General features: G+C 38.1%; 2 protein-coding genes across 9 annotated transcripts in view; one reads left to right on the top strand and one right to left on the bottom strand.

Annotated features, from left to right (window-relative positions):
- Positions 1-21,390, top strand: part of GTDC1 (glycosyltransferase like domain containing 1) — a 478,402-nt gene that overhangs the window by 199,224 nt on the left and 257,788 nt on the right. The window lies entirely within an intron of this gene.
- Positions 8,495-9,297, bottom strand: LOC113920836 (nascent polypeptide-associated complex subunit alpha-like). The gene has a single exon (XM_035726922.1). The coding sequence runs from the start codon at positions 9,228-9,230 to the stop codon at positions 8,973-8,975; it is 258 nt and encodes an 85-aa protein (XP_035582815.1). The 5' UTR covers positions 9,231-9,297; the 3' UTR covers positions 8,495-8,972.

The following is a 21,390-nucleotide window of genomic DNA, read 5'->3' as shown; positions in this document are numbered from 1 at the left end:
TCAGAAAACCGTTTTTTTTTTTTTCTATTCGTAAATATATCTCATTTATCCAAACTCTCTTCCCTTACAGGTTAGCTTATAGCATGACACCTATCTTATTGGGCAGTGTCTGATCCATGACGTTAGATGTTTAGGATGGAGTTGACTGTGTCGGCACATCATCACATTCCTTCCATCTGTCTCCCCTACAAGATTTGGTACTGAGGGACCATTCATGATTTTCATAGAACGAGATTATCCCCACTCCCGACAAATTGGATTACATAAGAATGTATTATACAGACACAGTGAATTACAAAGTGGTATTTCTTATCCTTGAAAAAGATCAGGTCTTCTCAAGGAATTCCATCAGGGAGCTGAGGAGGGAATATCAAAGTGGATATCATCTGCTTCAAATAACAAACAGTTGGATTAAAGGTGAAGAGAGAGAAAGACTCAAGGCTGTCAAGTCCTGATACTTGTATGGATTTATCACATGCTTGCCTTCTCAGTGCCATTATATGGTGAAAAAAGCTTAACTTTTTTTATTATAGTTACACATAATTGATATAAACAGATCAAATGTATATGTTTTTAGTGGAGACCATAATAAAAAAAATCATTTATTTTTTAACGAAGGGATGAGTGGATGGTATTTCCTTTGGAGTTGAAGTTTGGACTTGGAGCAGATTGAAGAATGTATACTTTAGATGGAAAAAATAGGAGCTTTTTCTGGGGTGCAGGTCCCATTCAGTCACCAGAGAGAATATCAAGTATCAATCTTGTTGTGATCATTAGAGAAGAATTTCATATGCTCTGTCATCATTTCACAGTGTATTCCTATTTTCCACAATACTGGATTGTCAGAGTTGCCAGAATAAACAATAGTAGATTTCACCTGGGAGTTTCCTCATTTCATAGTAGATTTTGGTGTTTTGTTTTGTTTTTGTTTTTTGGAGGGGACAGGAATTATATGAAAAGCATCTCCGCTTTCCTCCGCCTACATTTTTGACATCAAAGGAGAGAGGAAAACAATGTTGGTCATTCGGAGTAATATCAGTTATTGAAACCCTAAGAATTTCTGTACATGTTTCTCTCTACCTTTTCCATGTAGCTAAAATGTGAAGCCAAGACAGAGGTCTATGGACTTCACATAACTATTTCAGAAACAAAAATGGAGAATTTTAAAAACAGTGTGAAAACTTTAAATGAAAACTCTCAGGCTGTGCAAACAAAGGCAAGGAGCCTAAGGGCTTTTTGAAGAATTCTTATTAAAAAAAAAAAAAAACAACACTATTTTACATTGCAAAGCAGATGTGTCAGAAAACAACAGCAGGTCTGTAGTTTGGGAATTCGTGGATTGATAGGACAGAAGGCAGCCCCTGTGGCTCCCCACAGAAAACTTTGTTTTCTGCAGTCAAGAGTTCTGCTTTTGGTGGGGGGGTTTGCCAGAAAACACCTTAATCTTCTTACCACATGTGGTCGTATTTCTCAGATATTTTGAGAAAGTATCAGTTAGACATATTAATAAAATACTGCCTTTGCTCTATGAAATAATGAAGTGAGTCCTGTCTTCTTGAATATTAATCTAGATTTGAAGTAGAAGAAGAAAAGTTTTGCCTTTGCAAATTTAAACATCCATATTTGCTAACAATTATTTTGGCTCTTCAAAATGAATGCAAAAATGTGTTTCTTTTGAATGTCATTTAAAAAAATTTTTATAGAATCACGGTACTAAAAAAAAAAATTTGATAAATCATTCCAATGTTTAACACCACTCACTTTCACGAAATCTCCTTTATATCTAATGCAAATCTTTCATGCTGTGTTATATTCTAACCATCTTCCTCTTACTATTCTTGTTAAGAAAAGAGTTTGGTTTCAGCGTATTTTCATATACAATTCCTTTGTTGGCCTGAAGTTACAAAGAACAAACTCAAAATGTATTTTTAATGAAATTATCATTCATGTTACTCCCTAATTACTATAATTAGATTTCTGTTCTCTTCAATTTATACAATAACAATAACCCCACCCAAAAGAAGTGCTCTAAATTCAGCAGCGGCAGCAACAAAAACTATCCTTTTGTAAGATGACTTACCTCTGTTCTCAAGTATAGAGAAAGTGTGGCTTCAGACATCAGAGACTCCATGTACATTTTTTTCTTTAAGTTCCTCATTGTTCTGTTCAAAGTGATCTGGGAGGGAAGAAGCAGAGACCACAGATCAGGGGGTGGAGAAATAACTAAAAACTTAGCTGGGGACTACTTCGTCTCTCCAAGAGGAGTCATGGAGCAGGGCTGCTACAAAATGGGGATGAACGTCATTCAACAAACTCAAACCATAGTTGAGGAGAATTCAGCAAAAGGTCCACTTAGGAGCTCTGCTCCTCAATGGGCTTACAGGCCATTACTGAGCTTCCTATAGTATAATGAATGATCATCAGTGTAGATCCATCCGCATAAGAACAGTTTATGTTATATATTCTGTTCAGTACCTGAGGGCTATGTACAATACATGTTAGAAAGATTTCAAATAAATTGCTTTGATGTTTAAAGGATCAAGCTTTGGTTATCTTCCTAAAAAGCACTTACTCAAATCATTCCATTTGGGGTAAAGCTGGATAAAAAGTGGGAGTCAGCAGGATGGTGCCCAGCAATCTACTTTGTCTTATATCACTTACTACTACTGCTCAGCCTAAAGCAAATCACTTAACATCCTAGAACTTCAGTTTTCCCATCTGTAAAATGGTAATCGAAATAGTACCAACCTCTTAGGTTTATTAAGCCAATTGAGATGGTACAATGTGCTGACTGAGCTCCATGCCTACCACCTAGTCATGTTCAGTAAATGTTAGTGATTTTATTTATACACCCATCATCACCATTTTGCTTATCTGTTTGACAGGCTTTTTGATAAGCTCACCCATTAGTATGATTCCAACCTCAAAAGTGAGGGGGAACAAAATTTTGAAAACACTACCAGTTTTCTAGAACATCCGAGGATCTGAAGTTTGCCAGTAATTCAAGTAAGGGTAAGGGCTGTCTTATGTCTTGTCAGTCCACATAGCCACAGTGTATGAGAGGGCGTAATTCAGCAGTGCGTGAGAGAGAGTCACATGGGCTGGTCCCACATCCGCCTGACTCCTGTGATACGTATGCGTTCCTGGTGGTGCTAGAGTGCGGAATGGGGAGTGGGGTGATCGGGACAGAAGTCACTGTAGTTGTTGTTCAGTGTTCCTGTGAAGAATGCTGCGGAGTGTTTTAGATAGTTTTCCACTAAAAAATAAACTATTTGGAATGTATCATTCAGCAGTAAACTGCCAGAATGATCTCTTACGCAGAATAGCTTATTCCCACAGAAATTCCAGATAAAAGACTTTATAGGAAATTCTTTAAAAATATATTTCAAAGTAATCAGAATTAGCAGTAATTTAATTCTTTGAGGTTTATTCATGCCTTCTTCACCCAACATTTATTAAAAACTTGCTATTTGTATGGTAAATAGAAGGTATTCTAGGGTATAAGGATATATAAGACAGGGTCCTTAATCGCAAGAGCTTCGTAGAAATGACAGGCGTGATCTGGTATCTTTCAGATAGGAGGGGAGAAAACAACAACCAAGTGCTTTTTATGGCATTTAACCTGGGTGTTGAAGACTGATTCAGCTTTGGGCCTAATAATAGTGGCCATCATTTATCAACTGCCTTTTCTGGGCATGCACTTTATGTATGTTACTTCTAATCTCTACCAAACCCCTGCAAGCTAGGTACTGTTACCCTCACTTTACAAGTGGGAAAAGTGAGGTTCAGAAGGTTGAGCTTGCCCAGAATGGTACAGCTACCGAAACTGTCTGGCTTCAATATGCTGCTTCCCATAATGCCATGTTATTTCTTCCTATAAAGGAAAGGAGAGTGGGTCAGGGTACATGCAAGAACACATTATGGAGAGAGAATAGTTACAACCAGCTTTATGGCAGTGAATGATCACTGGGCCTAGAAGAGATTAATTACCTTTGACTCAGCTGGGTGAAGAGTTAGCAAGATTAGAGATGAGAATTAAGGCTGAAGAATTTGGGCTTTAGCCTATCGTCATTTGGGAGCCACTGTTAGATTATGAAATGGGGAATTGGGTATTGATAAAGAGTATTGATGGGAAAGGAAATAGGAAGCAGGGAAACAATTTTAAAAAATATTAGAATAGGCTATTGAAGACTTGAGCTAGGAAAGCGGCATATAGGTGAAAAGGAGGACATACACATAAATACGCTGGTTGTAGACTTGCCAAGTTGATAGTGGCAACTTACTGGAGGGAGAAATGGTCTTGGATCATGTCAGAATGTTAATTACAGTGACTAGGAGAACATTTGTTCTATTGGAATTAAGAAATAGATCTGCTTGCATAAAGATGGTGAATTCAGAGGGTTTTTTTTTTATTTTTTATTATGTCAATCATCATACATTACATCATTAGTTCTTGATGTAGTGTTCCATGATTCATTGTTTGTGCATAACACCCAGTGCTCCACGCAGAATGTGCCCTCTTTAATACCCATCACCAGGCTAACCCATCCCCCCACCCCCTCCCCTCTAGAACCCTCAGTTTGTTGTTCAGAGTCCATCGTCTCTCATGGTTCGTCTCCCCCTCCGATTTCCCCCCTTCATTCTTCCTGTCCTGCTATCTTCTTCTTCTTCTTCTTTTTTTTTTTTAACATATAATGTATTATTTGTTTCAGAGGTACAGGTCTGTGATTCAACAGTCTTGCACAATTCACAGCGCTCACCATAGCACATACCCTCCCCAATGTCTATCACCCAGCCACCCCATCCCTCCCACCCCGCACCACTCCAGCAACCCTCAGTTTGTTTCCTGAGATTAAGGAATTCAGAGTTTTCTATGTTGAGTCTGAGATGTTGGCAGGTCATTTAGAGGGAGCTGACCAGCAGGAAGGGTCCACTCTTATCCCAGTGTCATTATTTAGAATATTGTGTGATTTGTTACATTGACCTGCATTTCTAGACGTTTTGGTTGGATTTGCTCTTTCCTTTGACATACGTGACAAAGCTCAAAATTTATTTTTGCCAAGTAAATCCGAGATATCTGTTTCCTGTCATTTGTTACCATCTTATAAAAACTGAGTGCAGAATTTGTGAAAATATCAGATCTTTTGAACTCTCTATTTCTGGATAAGCAGGAATTTATTGAATTCCTCCTTCCTTTGTCTTCTCAGAGTTCAGTAACTGAATTGCTTCAGTCCCTTTGGGCAGGGAATCCTGAGATCAGTACTGTATAATGAAAGGGCAGCATGGTACAGTGCCTAAGAAAATTGAGTTGATGTCAGGCACAGCTAGGTTTCAGTACCACCTTTTCTGCTAACCACTTGGTCAATATTGAGAAAGTCGTTTGCTCTTTCACACCTCATTTTTCCCCCCTCATCTGTAAAGTAGGGGTAGTAATAACAGTCTCATTGGGCTGCTGTGAAAATTAAATGAGATACAAATGTAAAGTACTTGTTAAAATGCTTGAAGCATAGTGAGCATTAAATAAATGGTACTTATTATTGTCTTTAATTTGTGTATTCATTCTCAAAATACCTTTAGTGCTTTCATTAACCTCTGTGTAATTTATTTAATTTTCTGTAGAATAAGAACTTTGTCCCAAATTATGGTCCTGAATGACTTTAGTAATTTTAAAAGCAACAGATGTTTGCTTTATGTCTACTTAGAATTAAAAATAATAATAATAATAATAATAATAATAAACAGTGTTGCTCTAGTAGTGACTCTTCTTTACCATATTGGACTAAGTACCAAAATTCTAAAGAATATTAAATCCAAGTACTATTCTCTGTGTGCACTCTTGTCATGTATGCTGTGGGGCTTCTGTACTTTGGGCTTAATATAAGATGAATGCTAGGTCTTTCTGACATCTAACAAGGTTTATACTAACAAGCAGCTCTCTGCAGAGGTACTTCTGGGAGTGATTAGAAATCATAAACTTTCCTTAAGTTTGGTTGTTTTTGTTCTTACTATATATTTGACTCAATGTTACCTACAAATTTATTTTTATCAATAAGTGTTCCTATGAAACTAGTTCTTAAATAATTTTCACTTTTTATCTTGGAAGATTCTAATTTTGTATATCAGTACTATTACATACGGAACTTAAAAAATTAGCAGACTGGAATTCAATTTAGGAAACCTAGTTACAGTTCTCTCTCTCTCTCTTTTTTTTTTACAGTTCTCTTTAATTAAAGGTAAGCTCATTAGTTGCACAAACACTTGCCCCTTCATTCAGTCTTGCCTATTGTTCTAAGCTGAAATCTTGGTCCTTTTCTTTAGACAGTCACAAAATGAGAATGGTAGAAGTTCTTTTCTTATTTTCCCCTTGGCCACACACTAAGATTCATATATAATTAGTGGGCAGCAAGAGAAGAAAGAGCAATTTAACACCTCTTCTCTCCTATACGTTGTATTTTTGTATATCCATGGAAATATCTTTCTTGTTTGAAATTCAGTGTCCAGCCCATTGCTTCCTGTTCCTATCAGCTAACTCTTAAGTTCACAAGTATTGACTGCTGCTCTGAATTCATTTGCATGTAGAGAACTAATTTATCTGTTTGGGACACCCATCCCATTCAAACCCAGGGCAGATCGGCTCTGTAAAATATCAGCCGATACCCCGAACAGACCCCATGATTCTATGGAGAGAAGTAGGGTCTATTCAAAACCACCACATTTCATTTCTGTAATACCAAAACTCATTTTCTAATACCAAATCCTGAAGTGTATGTTATAATTATTTTCTGCTAATTGAAGAGGGAGCTTCTGTCTCAGTTGGTGAGAATGGATTTGAAAAGACATAAGCAAGAGACAATGGGAAAATGGAATATTCAGGATTAGGTGATGAATTCTTTTGGAAATAGGAGACAAGGGGGAGAATGAACTCAAAGAAATGCCTGAGTTTCAAATTGTTGTACTGTTAGCTGGAATAGGGAAATCAGAGGAAAATATCACTCATGTTCAAATGCAGACAAATTTGTTTTGTTTTCAGTTTTAGGCAGTTGACTTTTTCTTATCAAAGAATAGACTCAGAACTGAGAGAGAACCAAAGAAATAAAAAAACCCCTTAGTGATCTTCAGTCTAATTCCTTCATTTTGCAGCTGGAGAAACTAGAGCAGAGAGGTTTTTACTCGAGGTTATAGAGCACCATCACAGCAGAATCGCAAATTAGAACTGCCAGTTCAAAAACTTCATGAGATTATTAGAAATGTGCAGCCAGGGTTGTTGGTTGTATTCTTAATTAGCAGAATAGGACTAAACAGCACTGATAAAACAGACCAGTTTCACCAGGAATGTGTGGCGTCCAGAAATTTCTTAGAAGAGACCCAGACATATCAGTGGCATTACAACTTGTTGCCACTTTACACTGAAAAATGTCCAACTCTTTGATCTATAACTCATTTTGAGATTAAAATGCTCATCGGCCAACTCTGTTTGCTTATAACATTTTTTGCCCTTCCAGTAAATACTGAGCTACTCCTATAAAACTTATTCTAGAAATGAGGAAGAGGAGCTTCTGGCATTTGTAACTCAGAACCTGAAAATCATTTTGATTATCTCCCTTTTCTGGGACTTGGTATCACAATTCCTGAGTAAACCAATATTATATACAACTTTCAGTTTTTTAATGCTTCCTCTTTGTAAGTTTTGTTATAAATTACTTATCCCTTATGATTAGAAAATTTTCTTAAGCTTTCCTTCCAGGTCTCTCATCAGAAGGTATTTATAATTTCCATTGCATGATGGCTTTGGTATGTATGCCTGTTCTGCCTCTTCTTAGGGCTATCAGGTGAAACCCCTGCTTTTTTTTTTTACGATTTTATTTATTTATTTGACAGAGCGAGAGAGCACAAGCAGGGGGATCAGTAGAAGGAGAGGGAGAAGCAGGCTTCCACTGAGCAGGGAGCCCAATGCGGGGCTCCATCCCAGGACCCTGGGATCGTGACCTGAGCCAAAGGCAGACACTTAACCATCTGAGCCACCCAGGTGCCCCTGAATCCCGCTTTTTATCTGGAGTCTTGTTTCTATAGCTGGCTGATGTCCTAGGGGCGAGCTGAAGCTCTGGGTAGTTAGGTTGGATGCCCAGTGTGAAGGGGAGGAGGGCAGCAGGGTGACAGGGTGGGCAAGAGTAGCATGTATTATAAAATATAAAATTGGTGCAGAGGAAAGAAGAAAAACTTGCCATTCACACCTGGCTTTCAGTCTTGGTTCAGCCATTTTCTAGATGTGCAGCTTGGTCAAATTATGTCACACTTTCTGACCCTTGGTTTGCCTAACATCAAATCATAGAGATGATGTGAGGATTAAGTGAGAGAGGACATAGATAAATTGTTTTGCACAGTACATGGTATATTTTCTATGCATATCTCCCTGGTCTTCCCCCCTCTATAAGATCATACCTACTACTCTGTTTTACTTTATCAATTTTTTTTTCATCCAACAAGAAGCCATAACTTTATTAATGATAGAAACAGTACAAATTTCAAACCAAGCTGCAGTTATTCTTTTGAAACACTAAAAAAAAGTCCTCGTTTTCAGATGGTTACATTGTTAATTCCATAATAGCATTTACAATATCATTACTGTTGTTCTTCAGGGCTTGGACTGCCTTTGCTCTTGCCACATTTGCTTGTGACATGACCAATTCTATGTCCTTAACCTCTACACCGGTTTCATCAACCTCTTCTTCTTCACTCTCCTCTTGTACAGTTGGAGTCTGTGTGTTTTCTTGAATGTTTGAGACAGCTTCACCTTGAACTTTCAATTTCTCAGCAGCTGCTAGTTGTGCTTGCTGAGATAAATCCTCGATCTTGGCTTCCCCCAAAACTATGTAGGTATCTGAAGCTGGGCTCTTGTAGACATCTGGTTTTGTGATGACAAAGAGGATATTCTTAGATTTCCGGATAGTGACTCTTGTAACCCCTGTAACCTGTCAAAGACCCAGTTTGGACATAGCCTTCCGTGCCTTCTTTTCACTCCGGCTCTGTTTTGCTTTACTGACTGGTTCTTCATCGATTTCAGCAGCTGCTGCCAGCTGGGCCTGTTGTGTGGTTGCCTGTGTGGAATCCTGTTCCTCAAGCTCTGGTACTGATTCATCACTGTCAGATTCTGTTCCAGACCCTGTCTCAGCCTGGGGCTGTGGCAACTCCTGCTCTGTAGCAGGGACGGTTTCTGTGGCTTCACCAGGCATTTTGTGAGGGGAACATGGAACCAAGATGGCGGCAGAAAGAGAGCAAGCGAGAGCGTGACCCACGCCTGTTGCAGAAGGAACTACTTTATCAATTTTAATTGCCACGCTCAGATATCTGAACTGACCTCTAGGTGTTGCTACCTCAATTTCTGAATCTTTTGGTGATTATTAAAAAATATAAGGCTTAATTTACTTTGATGTGTAATGTGCACACCATCATAATATTTAGTTGGGTCTTTTTTTTTTTTTTTCCATCTCTTCTCCCGTGACTAATTTAGTTCATGAAAATAATTTTTATATTCTAAGTCCTTCATTACCACTTTTAAAGTACTTGGATATCCAACACACTTTCCTGCTGGTTATGGTTATTTTTCACCTGCTCTGTTTTGTTGACTTTTTATTCTTCTTTTGTCTGTCTTTTTTTTTTTAAGATTTTATTTATTTATTTGAGAGAGAGAATGAGATAGAGAGCATGAGAGGGGGGAGGGTCAGAGGGAGAAGCAGACTCCCCCGCTGAGCAGGGAGCCCAATGTGGGACTCGATCCCAGGACTCCAGGATCATGACCTGAGCAGTCGCTTAACCAACTGAGCCACCCAGGCGCCCTTGTCTGTCTTTGTTATGTTTTAGTTTATGGATATTTTTCAGGGTTAGCACTTGTGGAACAGGGCTGTTATAGTCAGTAAAATTCAACGTTACTACATCTCACTTTCTAGACAGAGAATCAACTATTCACATCATTATGTGCAATTGTTGAGTGCTTGACTGAGTGAAAATCTCTTTCTGATCATGCTTGCAGGTATTTCTTTAATGTCTCATGAATGTGCAGGTTGGTTGAAAGTGCAGTGCTTCTACTTGAAAGTAGATAAGTAAGCATTAGTATGGTAATGTATTATTCGTTATTTTCTGAACAGAGAAGGTATGGCTCAGATGTGTGTGGCGGGAAAATGCTAGCATGAGATTGTATGGTTTACTGCAGACAAATCTGTAGCACAGGTAATATACCCAGAGCTGACTGTAAATTCGAAAACCTCTTAGATTCAGAGTTATTGTTTCTTGTAGAGAGTCTTCCTCTTACTACAAAAACCGATTGCATTAAAATTATGATCTTTAAGAAATACAATCCTTGGGTGATAAAGCCTTTTCCCCTCCCAGTTGATAAAGCATCATGCCATGAAACATGTCTGTGGTTTCTAATTGTGTGGCCTGTATTAATAATGTATGCTGGGGCACCTGGGTGGCTCAGTCGTTAGGCGTCTGCCTTCAGCTCAGGTCATGATCCCAGGGTCCTGGGATCGAGCCCCGCATTGGGCTCCCTGCTCCACGGGAGGCCTGCTTCTCCCTCTCCCACTCCCCTTGCTTGTGTTCCCTCTCTCGCTCTGTCTCTCTCTGTCAAATAAATAAATAAAATCTTTAAAAAAAAATGTATGATGATACACATGGCCTCAAATAATGTGATTTATTTCCCCTTAAAAAAAAAAAGCCAAACAACAATTATAACCAGATTGGTACAACATAACCTCAAGCAGTAGTTTTCAACATTGGCTGCACATTATAATCACCTGGGGAACAGTTAAAAAAAAAAAAAAAAGATCGTGGTGTCCAGATCAATTAAACCAGAATCTCTGGGTTTGGGACCCAGGTATTGGCTTTTTTTTTTTTTTTTTTTTTTTAAGTTCTCCAGATTTTCCACTCTTCAGCCAAGAACCACTGACCTTAAAGCGTGTCTACTAAATAACAGCCTGTGGATGGTCCAAGTACCTAACGTAGCCTCTCCTGGTTGGAACATGACACCCTTTTCAGTACTGCCAAAATGTATGTTCCTGTCTGCAAGTGTCCCCAGGCAATCTATAGTAAAAATTCAATGTCTTCATGATAATAAATTTGTATAATTCTCTGGCTGTCCTGATGAGCAATAAGAAAATGTCAAAAATTATATTTTATCCTTGATCTCTTTCTCCATAAGTGTTGGCATTCCTCCATTTGCCATTGACTTAACGTTCAATTTTTCTCTTCACTGTTTTTCTTGGGTGACATTGGGAATTTTTACCATCTGATGAAGGCAGATGTATTTTCAAATAAAAATGTCTTAAGCATTTGTTCTTCCTACTACTCCATTCTTTGGCAGAATATTCATATAGTTGATAAATAGTTTGCTTTCTTTAAGTACCTTTTCATATAATCTTTGTAGCGTGTTTCGTGGGTATTTTAACCTAGTTTTATGGTTTTTTGTGAAATAGGTATTTTCTAAATATGTTATGCTGAATTTAACTGTTAAATAAGCGGTTGTACCGTATGCCTTTAAAATGATGATGACATCTCACATTTTAGGGTAACACTTTCATCCTGGAAGATTTCAAAGCACACTGCAAATGGTTACAAATTATACAGTGAAGCAGTCACCGCTGTAGAGTGAAGCATGGCAGCTGCTTAACAGCTCCCTGCAACACAGCAGGTTAGGGTAGGAAGTGAAGAACAATACTGGATTCACTTGAAAAAATTGCTAGGGGGGTGAGGTAAGCAGAATGTAATTACCTAAGTTGGAATTTATCCAGGACATAAGGCTAACACCTCCAGTCTTAGAAGAGAAAGCTCTGATTCTTTAATAACCATGTACTTGCTTTCTACTTATCAGAATTGTAAGGGTGCTTCTGCCCTCTTCAAACCACTCGCGTATGCTCTAGCAGTGCTCCAACTGAGACTTAAAATGTAAAAACAAAAACAACAAAAGGTCTTTTGCAAAACCCACACGTTTGTACTAACTCAGAGATGATAGGTAAGTGTCTATTTGCATGCCATCTTTGGCTCATAATGGCTGTTTTGGGAACCTACTTTAAGGCCATATTCAGGATTAAAAAAGAAGTCCACGGTAGATTAGTGCTGTCTGCACAGGAATGGGAAAAGTAGCGCTTACAGGTGTGCTGTATTTTTGTCAAACTGGCACTCGGGCGTAGTGGCTGCTTTCCTGGAACGATTTAGTGATTACTCTTAAATTCTTTTCAAGCCTTCTGATTTTTTTAAATTACCACTGTAGACATAGTTAATTTTCATGAGAAAATTTTAGGAGAAAGGGACATCAACCATTTTTTTTCTTTAATTTTTATTTATTTGACAGAGAGAGAGACAGTGAGAGAGGGAACACAAGCAGGGGGAGTGGGAGAGGGAGAAGCAGGCTTCCCGCGGAGCAGGGAGCCCGATGTGGGGCTCGATCCCAGGACCCCGGGATCATGACCTGAGCCAAAGGCAGATGCTCAACGACTGAGCCACCTAGGCGCCCCTCGACCATTTTTTAGTAACCATCATTAAAGAGTTTAGATATAAAAAGATATGCTTTAGGTTAAAAATCTCAAAAAACATCCAGCAAAGGAAGCAATTTGATGTTAGGTTGGGTTTTCATGGGGGAAGTAATCCAGTCGGTGTCAAGGGGGGAGCAAATAGGAATTCAGGCCAGGAACACAAGAGAACATTCCTAAATCAAGGTGAAAATTGGAAATCAGAATTTGGTTTGTTCGATGAACCGTACGTTAATAGGGCCAGGCAAAAACCATGGGCCCCAGGTCTGAGAGCAGCACCAGGGATAGCTCCCAGTGAAGGTGGCTTCTCCTTGGTTCTTTGGTTCCTTCCTATTCAGCCCTGCCCCTCAGTCCAGCATATCCAGCTCTGTGGCTTAGTAGTGTCTATAAAATCGGGGAAATGGATCCTTTCATCCTGTTAATTTCAATATTAGTAATGAGTCTATATTATGAGTGAGGTAGTGCATAATTCATTTCACAGATCTTATTTAATACACACAGTCTTTTGTGTTAGGTATTAAACTCACATTTGTATATGAGAAGAGGAAGATAAGTAATTTTCCCATAGTCACATTTCAGAGAGAGGGTGGAACCATGAATCAAAAATTTGATCTGTCTGGCTCCAAAGTTTTTGCTCCTGAACCTCTACCACAGAGTTACATGACAATAAGATCATTTGGGTGGCACTTGCTTCTATAAAGCAGGATGACCCTAGGGACATTCTGGCAGTTTTAACGCACAGTTGAGAAGGAGGTTTAAAATGCTTCTAGTAACAGGGTAGGGCATGGATAATTTATTTGTTCTTCTTTGCTTCAAAATCATACTGATAGAATTGGTAGAACTTACAGAGAGGTTTTTTGCGGTTCCTCCTTTTGACATGATGGAAGCATTCAAGCAGAAGAACCATGTGTCACCTTGTTTAGAGAGTTCCTATGTTTCTGTGAATTTGGTGAAAGTGACCTGTAAGTTCCTTTAAATAAGGTCTGTGATTATTTTGATTCTAGGTCCTGTATCTTGTTGTATTCCCTATTTTATTTCTCCCAATATACACTGGTATGAATTACTGTAAAACACCTCGTTACGTTCTGATTTAGATAATACGGAACCTTAAGCTTGCTTTTTCAAATGCCCATGCATCTGATATAAAAACCAAGTATTTAGAAATACAGTAGTGTGCACTGGGCAGTTGATTTCCTTTCTATTCTTAGGAATTTCCAGGGAGGAACTCTAAACTGCTTTTGGTTATTTGTCCAACTCAGTAAAACAGCTTGGTCTAAGCAATCTTTTAAAGCTTTAAATAGGATAATAAAATATCCTTTTCATTTGACAAAAGCCCACATGGGGGAAAAAACAGCGTATTTAGTTGTCTAAAATTTAAAGTAATTTTAATATTTATAAAACAGGAATGAAAATTGAATTTTACATCTAGGCTTTGTAAGACCAGTTTATGCCTGAACAAATTCAAATATTCAGGTTATAAAATTCCTAAAACTGCCTTATAATGGAAGAACTGACAGACCTTTACTTATAATGCTATTATATATCACTTTTAAAGACTGCAGGTTATCTATTACCTTACTTTTATGACAGAAAAATAATATTCTGTCCTTGTAAGAACAATATAGTAACATGACTGGGAAAGTTGAGGAAAGCTTATGGATAATAGCTGGATCTTGTTTTCCAGAAAACACATCTTTTTCCTGGCTTTTTGGTTAGGCTATAATAGTAGTATGCCCAAATCTACTTATATTGCTTTAAAATCTTTATAGATATATAATTTAAAGGTTTTAAAAAGTGATTGAGATGCAATCTAATGACTTATATGGTATGCAAAAAGAGACACAAATCATTCATTTTACAGGTTCTGTTTGTCCTCTTTTGGGAGTATATTAGCCCTAGGACTTGGGCACGTGCATGTGTGTGAAATCATTTTGGGTATTTTGAGGTGTCCTATTGCCTTTTGCACTGACTCTTCAAATGTGGTGGTTTTCAATTCTTGCTGTGTATTAGAATCCTGTGTGGAACTTTTAAAAATCCTTATGCCCAAGCAGCACCCTATCCCAGTCTGAATTTCTGTAGACAGAACCTAGACATCACTGTGTTTTGAACTTCTCAGGTTGAAAACCACTGATAAAATACACGAAGACTTAGTAAAGCATTTCCATCTTGTACCCCTGTGGTAATTACCTGGCAGAGATGAAAGAAAATGTCCATTCTCCTAATACAGAGAAGGGTGGTGGTAGGATGATTATTGAAATTTTAGGGGTGACCACATAGATCATAATAATAGGTAAAATATAGTCTGAAATAGAATGTCACTGAGTATTCTTTTCTTTAGCAGTGACTTAAGTGAAACACCTAGGGAAAGATATAAAACACCCACATTTCACCTGGCCACTTGTGCAGTTTTTTTTTTTCTTGACTTGAGCTGCTAGCCATCTTAGCCTGAATCTTGATGATTAATAGCTCTTATAATATTTTCTTAGCTAGTGTAACTTCAGTTGCAATACTTTTTCTTCTAATGTCTTACCCTTTTAAATAGCACTAAACTATTTTTCTCAATAAATTCTACTGACACGTGGTCCCACAGATTAATTATAAATTGCATGGAAGTACTGCCCTTTGTCAGTTTTAAATGTGTAGCTTTATCTTCTCTTTCTCCTTGTTTTTCCAAGCTAAATGGAATTAGGAGCTTAAAGAAACCTGGTTAACAAGGACTATATGCCTATTCTCTTATTTTACAAACAGTAGTGTCATTAATTTTCATTCTAGACTCTTTGGTTCCTCTATTATTTTCACTGTTATTATAATTTAAAAAGAATCATCTCATTTTTACAAACCCATTTATTTTACAAATTGTATAAATATCTTTTTAGGGAGTAATTTTCCTCAAATGCTGTTTCTGTGTTTTTGTTTTGTTTTTGTTTTTTAACCTGGTGGGCTTTCTCCATAAATTCAATTGAGAATACCAGGTAACTTTTCCTTCTCATTCCTCTCCCCTCCCCCTCTCCTCTTCCTCCTTCCTCCCTCCTTCCCTTCTTCTTCTTCTTCCTCTTCCTCTTCCTCTTCTTCTTCTTCTTCTTCTTCTTGTTCAGGAGATAATGAAGGGGGGGAAAGCGTATCTGGAGTGACTTAGACGACCATGGAACTAAATGTTGGGCCACTTTGCCACGGGTACTTTAAAATACCCCAAGATAGATGAAAAGAATAACTTTAGGGCTTCGACCATTTATCATGCAATTATAATACTGGCACAGCTTTGCAAATGTTTCCTTCCAGGGTTTCATAGACATTTAGCAATAAATGTCTTTTGTTAAAATGGTCTTAGGTCCTATAAAGCCAAGTCTGTATTCCAGGAGAAATTCTTTTGCAGTTATTTAATAGCGTTCCTTTCACAATGCCTTCCTTCTCCATACTTTTTGTTCCCATTGCAATACTGGTATCTTTGACCAGAGGGTAGGGACAGTGAATACTGAGTCTTAGCCGTTCCCTCTAAATGATTGAAAAGAATGAAAGTATGGCCTTAGAGGGTTATATTTAAGTATGGGAACTATCATTATTACTGAGATGCTGACCCAGTTTATTGACCCTTTGAAAGAGGGTGAAGTAGGATGGGAACATGTGGAAAAAGCAAATTGGTTAGACATAACAAAGACCTTGACTGTAATCCTGATGAAACAGTATATACTCAGTAAATGGCAGAGCTGATTGTCTGTTTCTGTGGCTTAGGCAGCTCTTGGAATGGTATGATTTAAGAAGTAGCCAAGAGGATTCTAACTTTCCTCTGAATATCTCTTAATATTTCCTGAAGTTGTGCCACCAACTAGAATCCCTGTTTGGAGTTGGAGCTTGCTGATATTATATATATAGTTTTGTGGGAATGTGCACATGTGCATTTTTTTTTTTTTTTGCAGAAGATCCATAGCTTTCATCAGAGCTTCATGAATCCATAAAGATTCTACTTAAAAGCAGATGTCCATAGTATAGTCTTTATGATTTAGTGTGATTTGGTCGAAGTGACTTCCTTCTCGAGACCTTATTGCAATGTACTCATTGTTTTTTTTTTTTTTTTAACCAGGATGGAGATTGGAGATTTCCTAGCTAATCTTCCTTCTGTTTTATAATAATTAACTCCAAGATCTAAAGCTACAACTTAGATATTCCAACCCCCAGATCTTGTGTTCTTTCCCAGGAAGTCAGGAAAAGTTTTAGATAAGAGGTGAGAACAGATACTGGGGCAGTTGGAGGTGTGTGAGACACCTCAGGCTTTAAGTATATACCCGGAGGGAAGCATGATGATATAAGTATAGATGTCTCAGTGAGTGAGGTGGGCCGGAGGTAGAAAAGGTGACATGCAAAAGAAGGTGTAAAGGTAACAAAACTGAACTTCCCAAAAATGTTTTTCACACCTTTTTGTCATCTGATACTAGAGGGAATTGGAATTATATTCCCAACAGATCTTTATTATATGCCACGAGTGTCATTTTTTTTTCTTTCATAAGATTTTTGGGGATTTATGATCAAATGACTTTCCAACCCTTAACCATCTGCTACCTAATATCCTAATGACCTATATTTACAGTAACTTTGTCAGTTTTCATGGTGAAGCATTTAAAACCACTCAATGCCATTTGAATTTGTGAATTGATTTTATATTTTAAATAACACTTCATAGTCTCTAGGAAAGGCATTATTAAGTGTGTTGCTGTTATATGAGGAAACAGATATAGAGTGCTTATATTCTAGAGGCTCAGCGTTTAGTAAAGGAGGGAAAATAGGAGAGAATCAACAGCAAGAGCACTCATATTTTGATAGTTTTCAGTTTTTCATTCATGATTTCTTTTGTTCCTTCTAACAACCCTATGAAGCAGTTACTCTTATTGTTTTATTTGACACATAGGGAAACCAAAGAATAAAAGGCCTAGGTGACTTGTCAGAGGTCCCATAGGCAGTCATTCGGTGGGGGGGTGGGGGGCTGGCCCCCAGCCCAGGCCCTGCCTAGCATTGGAGGACATTCATGTTTCACCCCTCTGCTGCATTGCCTTCCTGGTCCTTATACCATGAAAGTCATGTAGACTGTGTGCGGTCCAGTCAGAACCAGAGTTAGGGCAGGGATTGCGGAGAAGGTGACGGAGCTGTGTTTTGGAGGATGGGCAGACATTGCTTTGCCTGTCTGATAAGGAGCAAGAGGGCCCTGTCCTCCAAGGGAATGCCCTGAGTCATGGTAGAATGTGCCTTTTCAGAAAGGCAGGGACACCTCACAGTCAAGGCTTAAGGTGTTACTATTTTGGGGTTTGGCATAAAGATAAACATGATTAGTGCAAAGTTAGAATCAAAACTCACATATTCTGAATTGTTTCCTGCCTTTTTAATACCCATTCCTCATAATTCCTTGTCCAATTACATAAATAATGAATTCTGCCAATGCATTCTACAAATGTCACTTCCTGAAGACCTAGTTTCTACTGTTCATCCCCTTCTTTTGCCCAGACTCTAGTGGCTCTATATTTGAACATTCAGATGGTTGTCTAGTACATAATTTTGAGAATTATCTACGAAATATGTTCTTGGACCTACTGTGTGCCTGATTCTTGTAGGCTCTGTGGACCCAAAATTAAGTCCTCCCTCTCCAGGAGTTTCCATGGTTCACATTGTTATGGCCAATGCAGATGTGACATCATACAGCAGTGTTTTGCCAAACTCAAAAATTGATGTTCGTATTTTTATGAATGTTTGTATGTAGCCAGAAAGGCTGTAGGACATATCCTGTGTTTTAACAATATTTCCAGTTCTTTATCTTGGTAATAACCAGAGAGATACTTAGTTACGTGGATAAATCTTTGCATTCAACAGTTTGTAGTTGAATTTGTAAAATGAAACTCATAAGAGAACTGATTGATATAGTGGTTGCTTACTGTAACAGTTTTCAGATGTCATGGCATTTTTGTAGCAAGCTACAGAGTTGAAGACAAATGAGAAAATAAAATAATAGTTGAAAACACTTGTAGCTGATATAAATGTTGAAGGACAGTAACACATTTCAAGCCATATAACATACCAGATTGTTAGGAGACAAATGTTGTTTTTAAAATATTAGTGTACCATAGGTCTTAGATCAATCTTGAGCACTTTAAAATACTCTAAATTATGTATGTACTAGCATTTGAAGTGTACGTATAGATAATTGACATTTCGAAACTCACTAACTTTTTACACAGCAAAGATACCCATATCAACCTGTCAGATAGAAACTAACTTCACACTGACCTATTTAAAAACACAAGTCAGTTATTTATCAGAATGGGAACAAGGCACTAGCAGAATAGAATTAGGATATTTGTCACTCAAACTTATGAAGTCTGTGCTCTCTAATAGTTTAATTATTTCTTTGTTATTTTTAGAAGGCTCATGTGTTTAAATATTATGTATCACTGTGTAAATTTTAGAGAAAGAAAATTTTCATATCTCATATCTTTCTTTTTCAGAATAGATGCATGGGCTGAATTATGGAAATTAAGGAATAAGAAAATTGGGTCAACTTGAAGAGAGGTAGAATGGCTATAGAGTTGAAAGGTTCAGGAAGTGGAAGAGGGAAAAGAAATCATTGATGATTTCACCAGGTGCTTCTGTGAGGTTCAGTTTGAAAAGGGAGGGTAGGAGCTGTGTGGATCAGGGGCTGGCCCATTGAATGGGAGGGGAAAAGGCCACCTACCATCAGTGTGGAGACAGTGCCACTGGAGTGAAGAACTGGTGCTGGGAGTCAAGATGGGGGGACAGTGCCGACTGAAGGTCTAGAGGGAAGGAACAGCCTTCATGAAGGAGTGTCAGGTTGCATGGAAGGTGGCCTCAGTGTGAGAACTCACTTAAAACAGAGAGAGGCAAATGTTCACCTGGCTTTATCCACTTTTTGATACCAATTTACTGCTTCACAGGAGATACTGAAAATTATTCTCCGGTGTGCTGATAGTTTCTAGACTGACACAAAAAACAGGACCGTCGAGAGCATAGGACATTTGGGAGTGGACTTTGAAAGTAGCACTGCATTCCTTGTGAGATCTGGGCTCCTGTTCTGATTCTCTGCTCTCAGCCACAGGGCCTTGAGCTTAATTTTCTTACCTGCAAAATGGAAACAATAATGTTTCCCCTACTAGCCTTACAGGATTGTAATTTATCTGAAAGGATTTTGTAAATCCTGAAGCAGTGTACAATGAATGGTATTATGATGATACAAAAAAATTCAGAGCCAGATTACCTGGAAGAATATCCACATGTTTATATTCCTCTGTAACCACCCCCCTGCCACCCCCTCCCACCTTTTTTTGGGTAGAGTGGTTGGAAAAATAGAAATAGTTCAGTTTTAGCTCAGTTGAGCCCATTTCTTAGAGACAGAACATGAAAATCCACTGGTCTTTGAAGGCATTGTGTATGGAAGTTCTGTATTTGTAGTCTGTTGCCCCGTGTATATGCCCCACATTTTAACAAATGTACAGAGTACATATCCATATACAAATGGAGAAATGTATTTAGAAGGATATACAACAAAATGTTACCTGTGGCTACATCTGAATGGTGGTATTGGGGTGATTAAAAATTTATTTGTAACAACACGGATGGACCTCGAGGGCATTATGCTAAGTGAATTAAGTCAGGAGAAAGATAAATACCATATGATTTCACTCATATGTGGAATCCAAAACAAACAAAACAAAACAAATGGACAAATAAAACAAAACAAAAACAAGAGAACAGATTGATGGTTACCAGATGGAAAGGAGGTTGGTGGGGGGGAGAGGGTGAAGGGGGCCACTTGTAGGGTGATGGATGGGAATTAGATTTTGGGGATGATCACTTTATAATGTATGTAGATGTCACACTAACATTGTACACCTGAAACTTACGTAATTAAAAAATCTAAAGGACAGTTTTATTTTATGATACCACTTCTCTTAATAAAAGGACATGATATCAAAAAAGTTTTGTTTTCTCCCTAGTTTGTTTGTTCACGTTTTCTAAATTGTCACTAATTGTGTATTTACATATACCTCCTCCCCCCGTCCACAGTCACATTTATATATGTAAATATTTCATATTGAATCTTTACTTTGGCAACTCAAAGTTTGCCTCACTTGCTAGGTTAAGTTTGACTAGTACATACATATATAAATACAGAATTCACTGTTTTTTGAAAAGCCACTTACTGGAAGACAAAACACCTGGCAGAAATTGCTGACCCCATGGAATGTTCCGGTATGCACATTTATGTCAAGGAGAGCTATGTTTTACTCATTTAGTGTGCTACCCATACACCTTATTACATAGTACCCCTGGACAATTTCTTGGGAGATTTCTGCTCTCTGCTGCTTGGTGGTAGCACCTAGAAGGAACAGATTTGTAGGGTAATACTTTCTATTTCCCTGCCCATGAGTTTCTGCAATTCCTGTTTTTGTTTTTTTTTTTCATCCTACCCCGAGCAATTTACCCTGCTATCTCCAGTGAAAGGCCTCCCTGATACCATTTGCTTTGTATTTATTACTTTTGCTTAATTTTGACCATGCAGTCTAGCAGCACACAAATCCCAGAAAAAGACATAATGGTCTCTCAGTTTTGACCATTGTATGAGAGAGAGGACAAGTAAGACCTAAAAGTGCCACAGAAAGAAATGGCACAGGTGAGAAACTGTTGGTACTGTGTTTCTTTTGTTTCCCTCATTCCTTCCAGTGACATTGCCGCTGGGCATTTGAATGGAGTGGACAAGCAAAGGGTAAGAAGAACAGTGATAGGTGACCAAAATGTAGTTAGGGGTGTGAAACCACAGAACACCACAGAGAGGGCTGACCTGGTATATCATCACTCGCTTCCAATAGACAAA

Source organism: Zalophus californianus, chromosome 3 (assembly GCF_009762305.2).
Source record: "Zalophus californianus isolate mZalCal1 chromosome 3, mZalCal1.pri.v2, whole genome shotgun sequence".
NCBI classification, from domain to species: domain Eukaryota; kingdom Metazoa; phylum Chordata; class Mammalia; order Carnivora; family Otariidae; genus Zalophus; species Zalophus californianus.
The sequence above is the reverse complement of the archived record's forward strand: the minus strand, read 5'-3'. Positions and strand labels throughout refer to the sequence as shown.

Coding starts and splice junctions, on each gene's coding strand:
- LOC113920836 (XM_035726922.1), bottom strand. CDS start 9,230: ATGCCTGGTGAAGCCACAGAAACCGTCCCTGCTACAGAGCAGGAGTTG.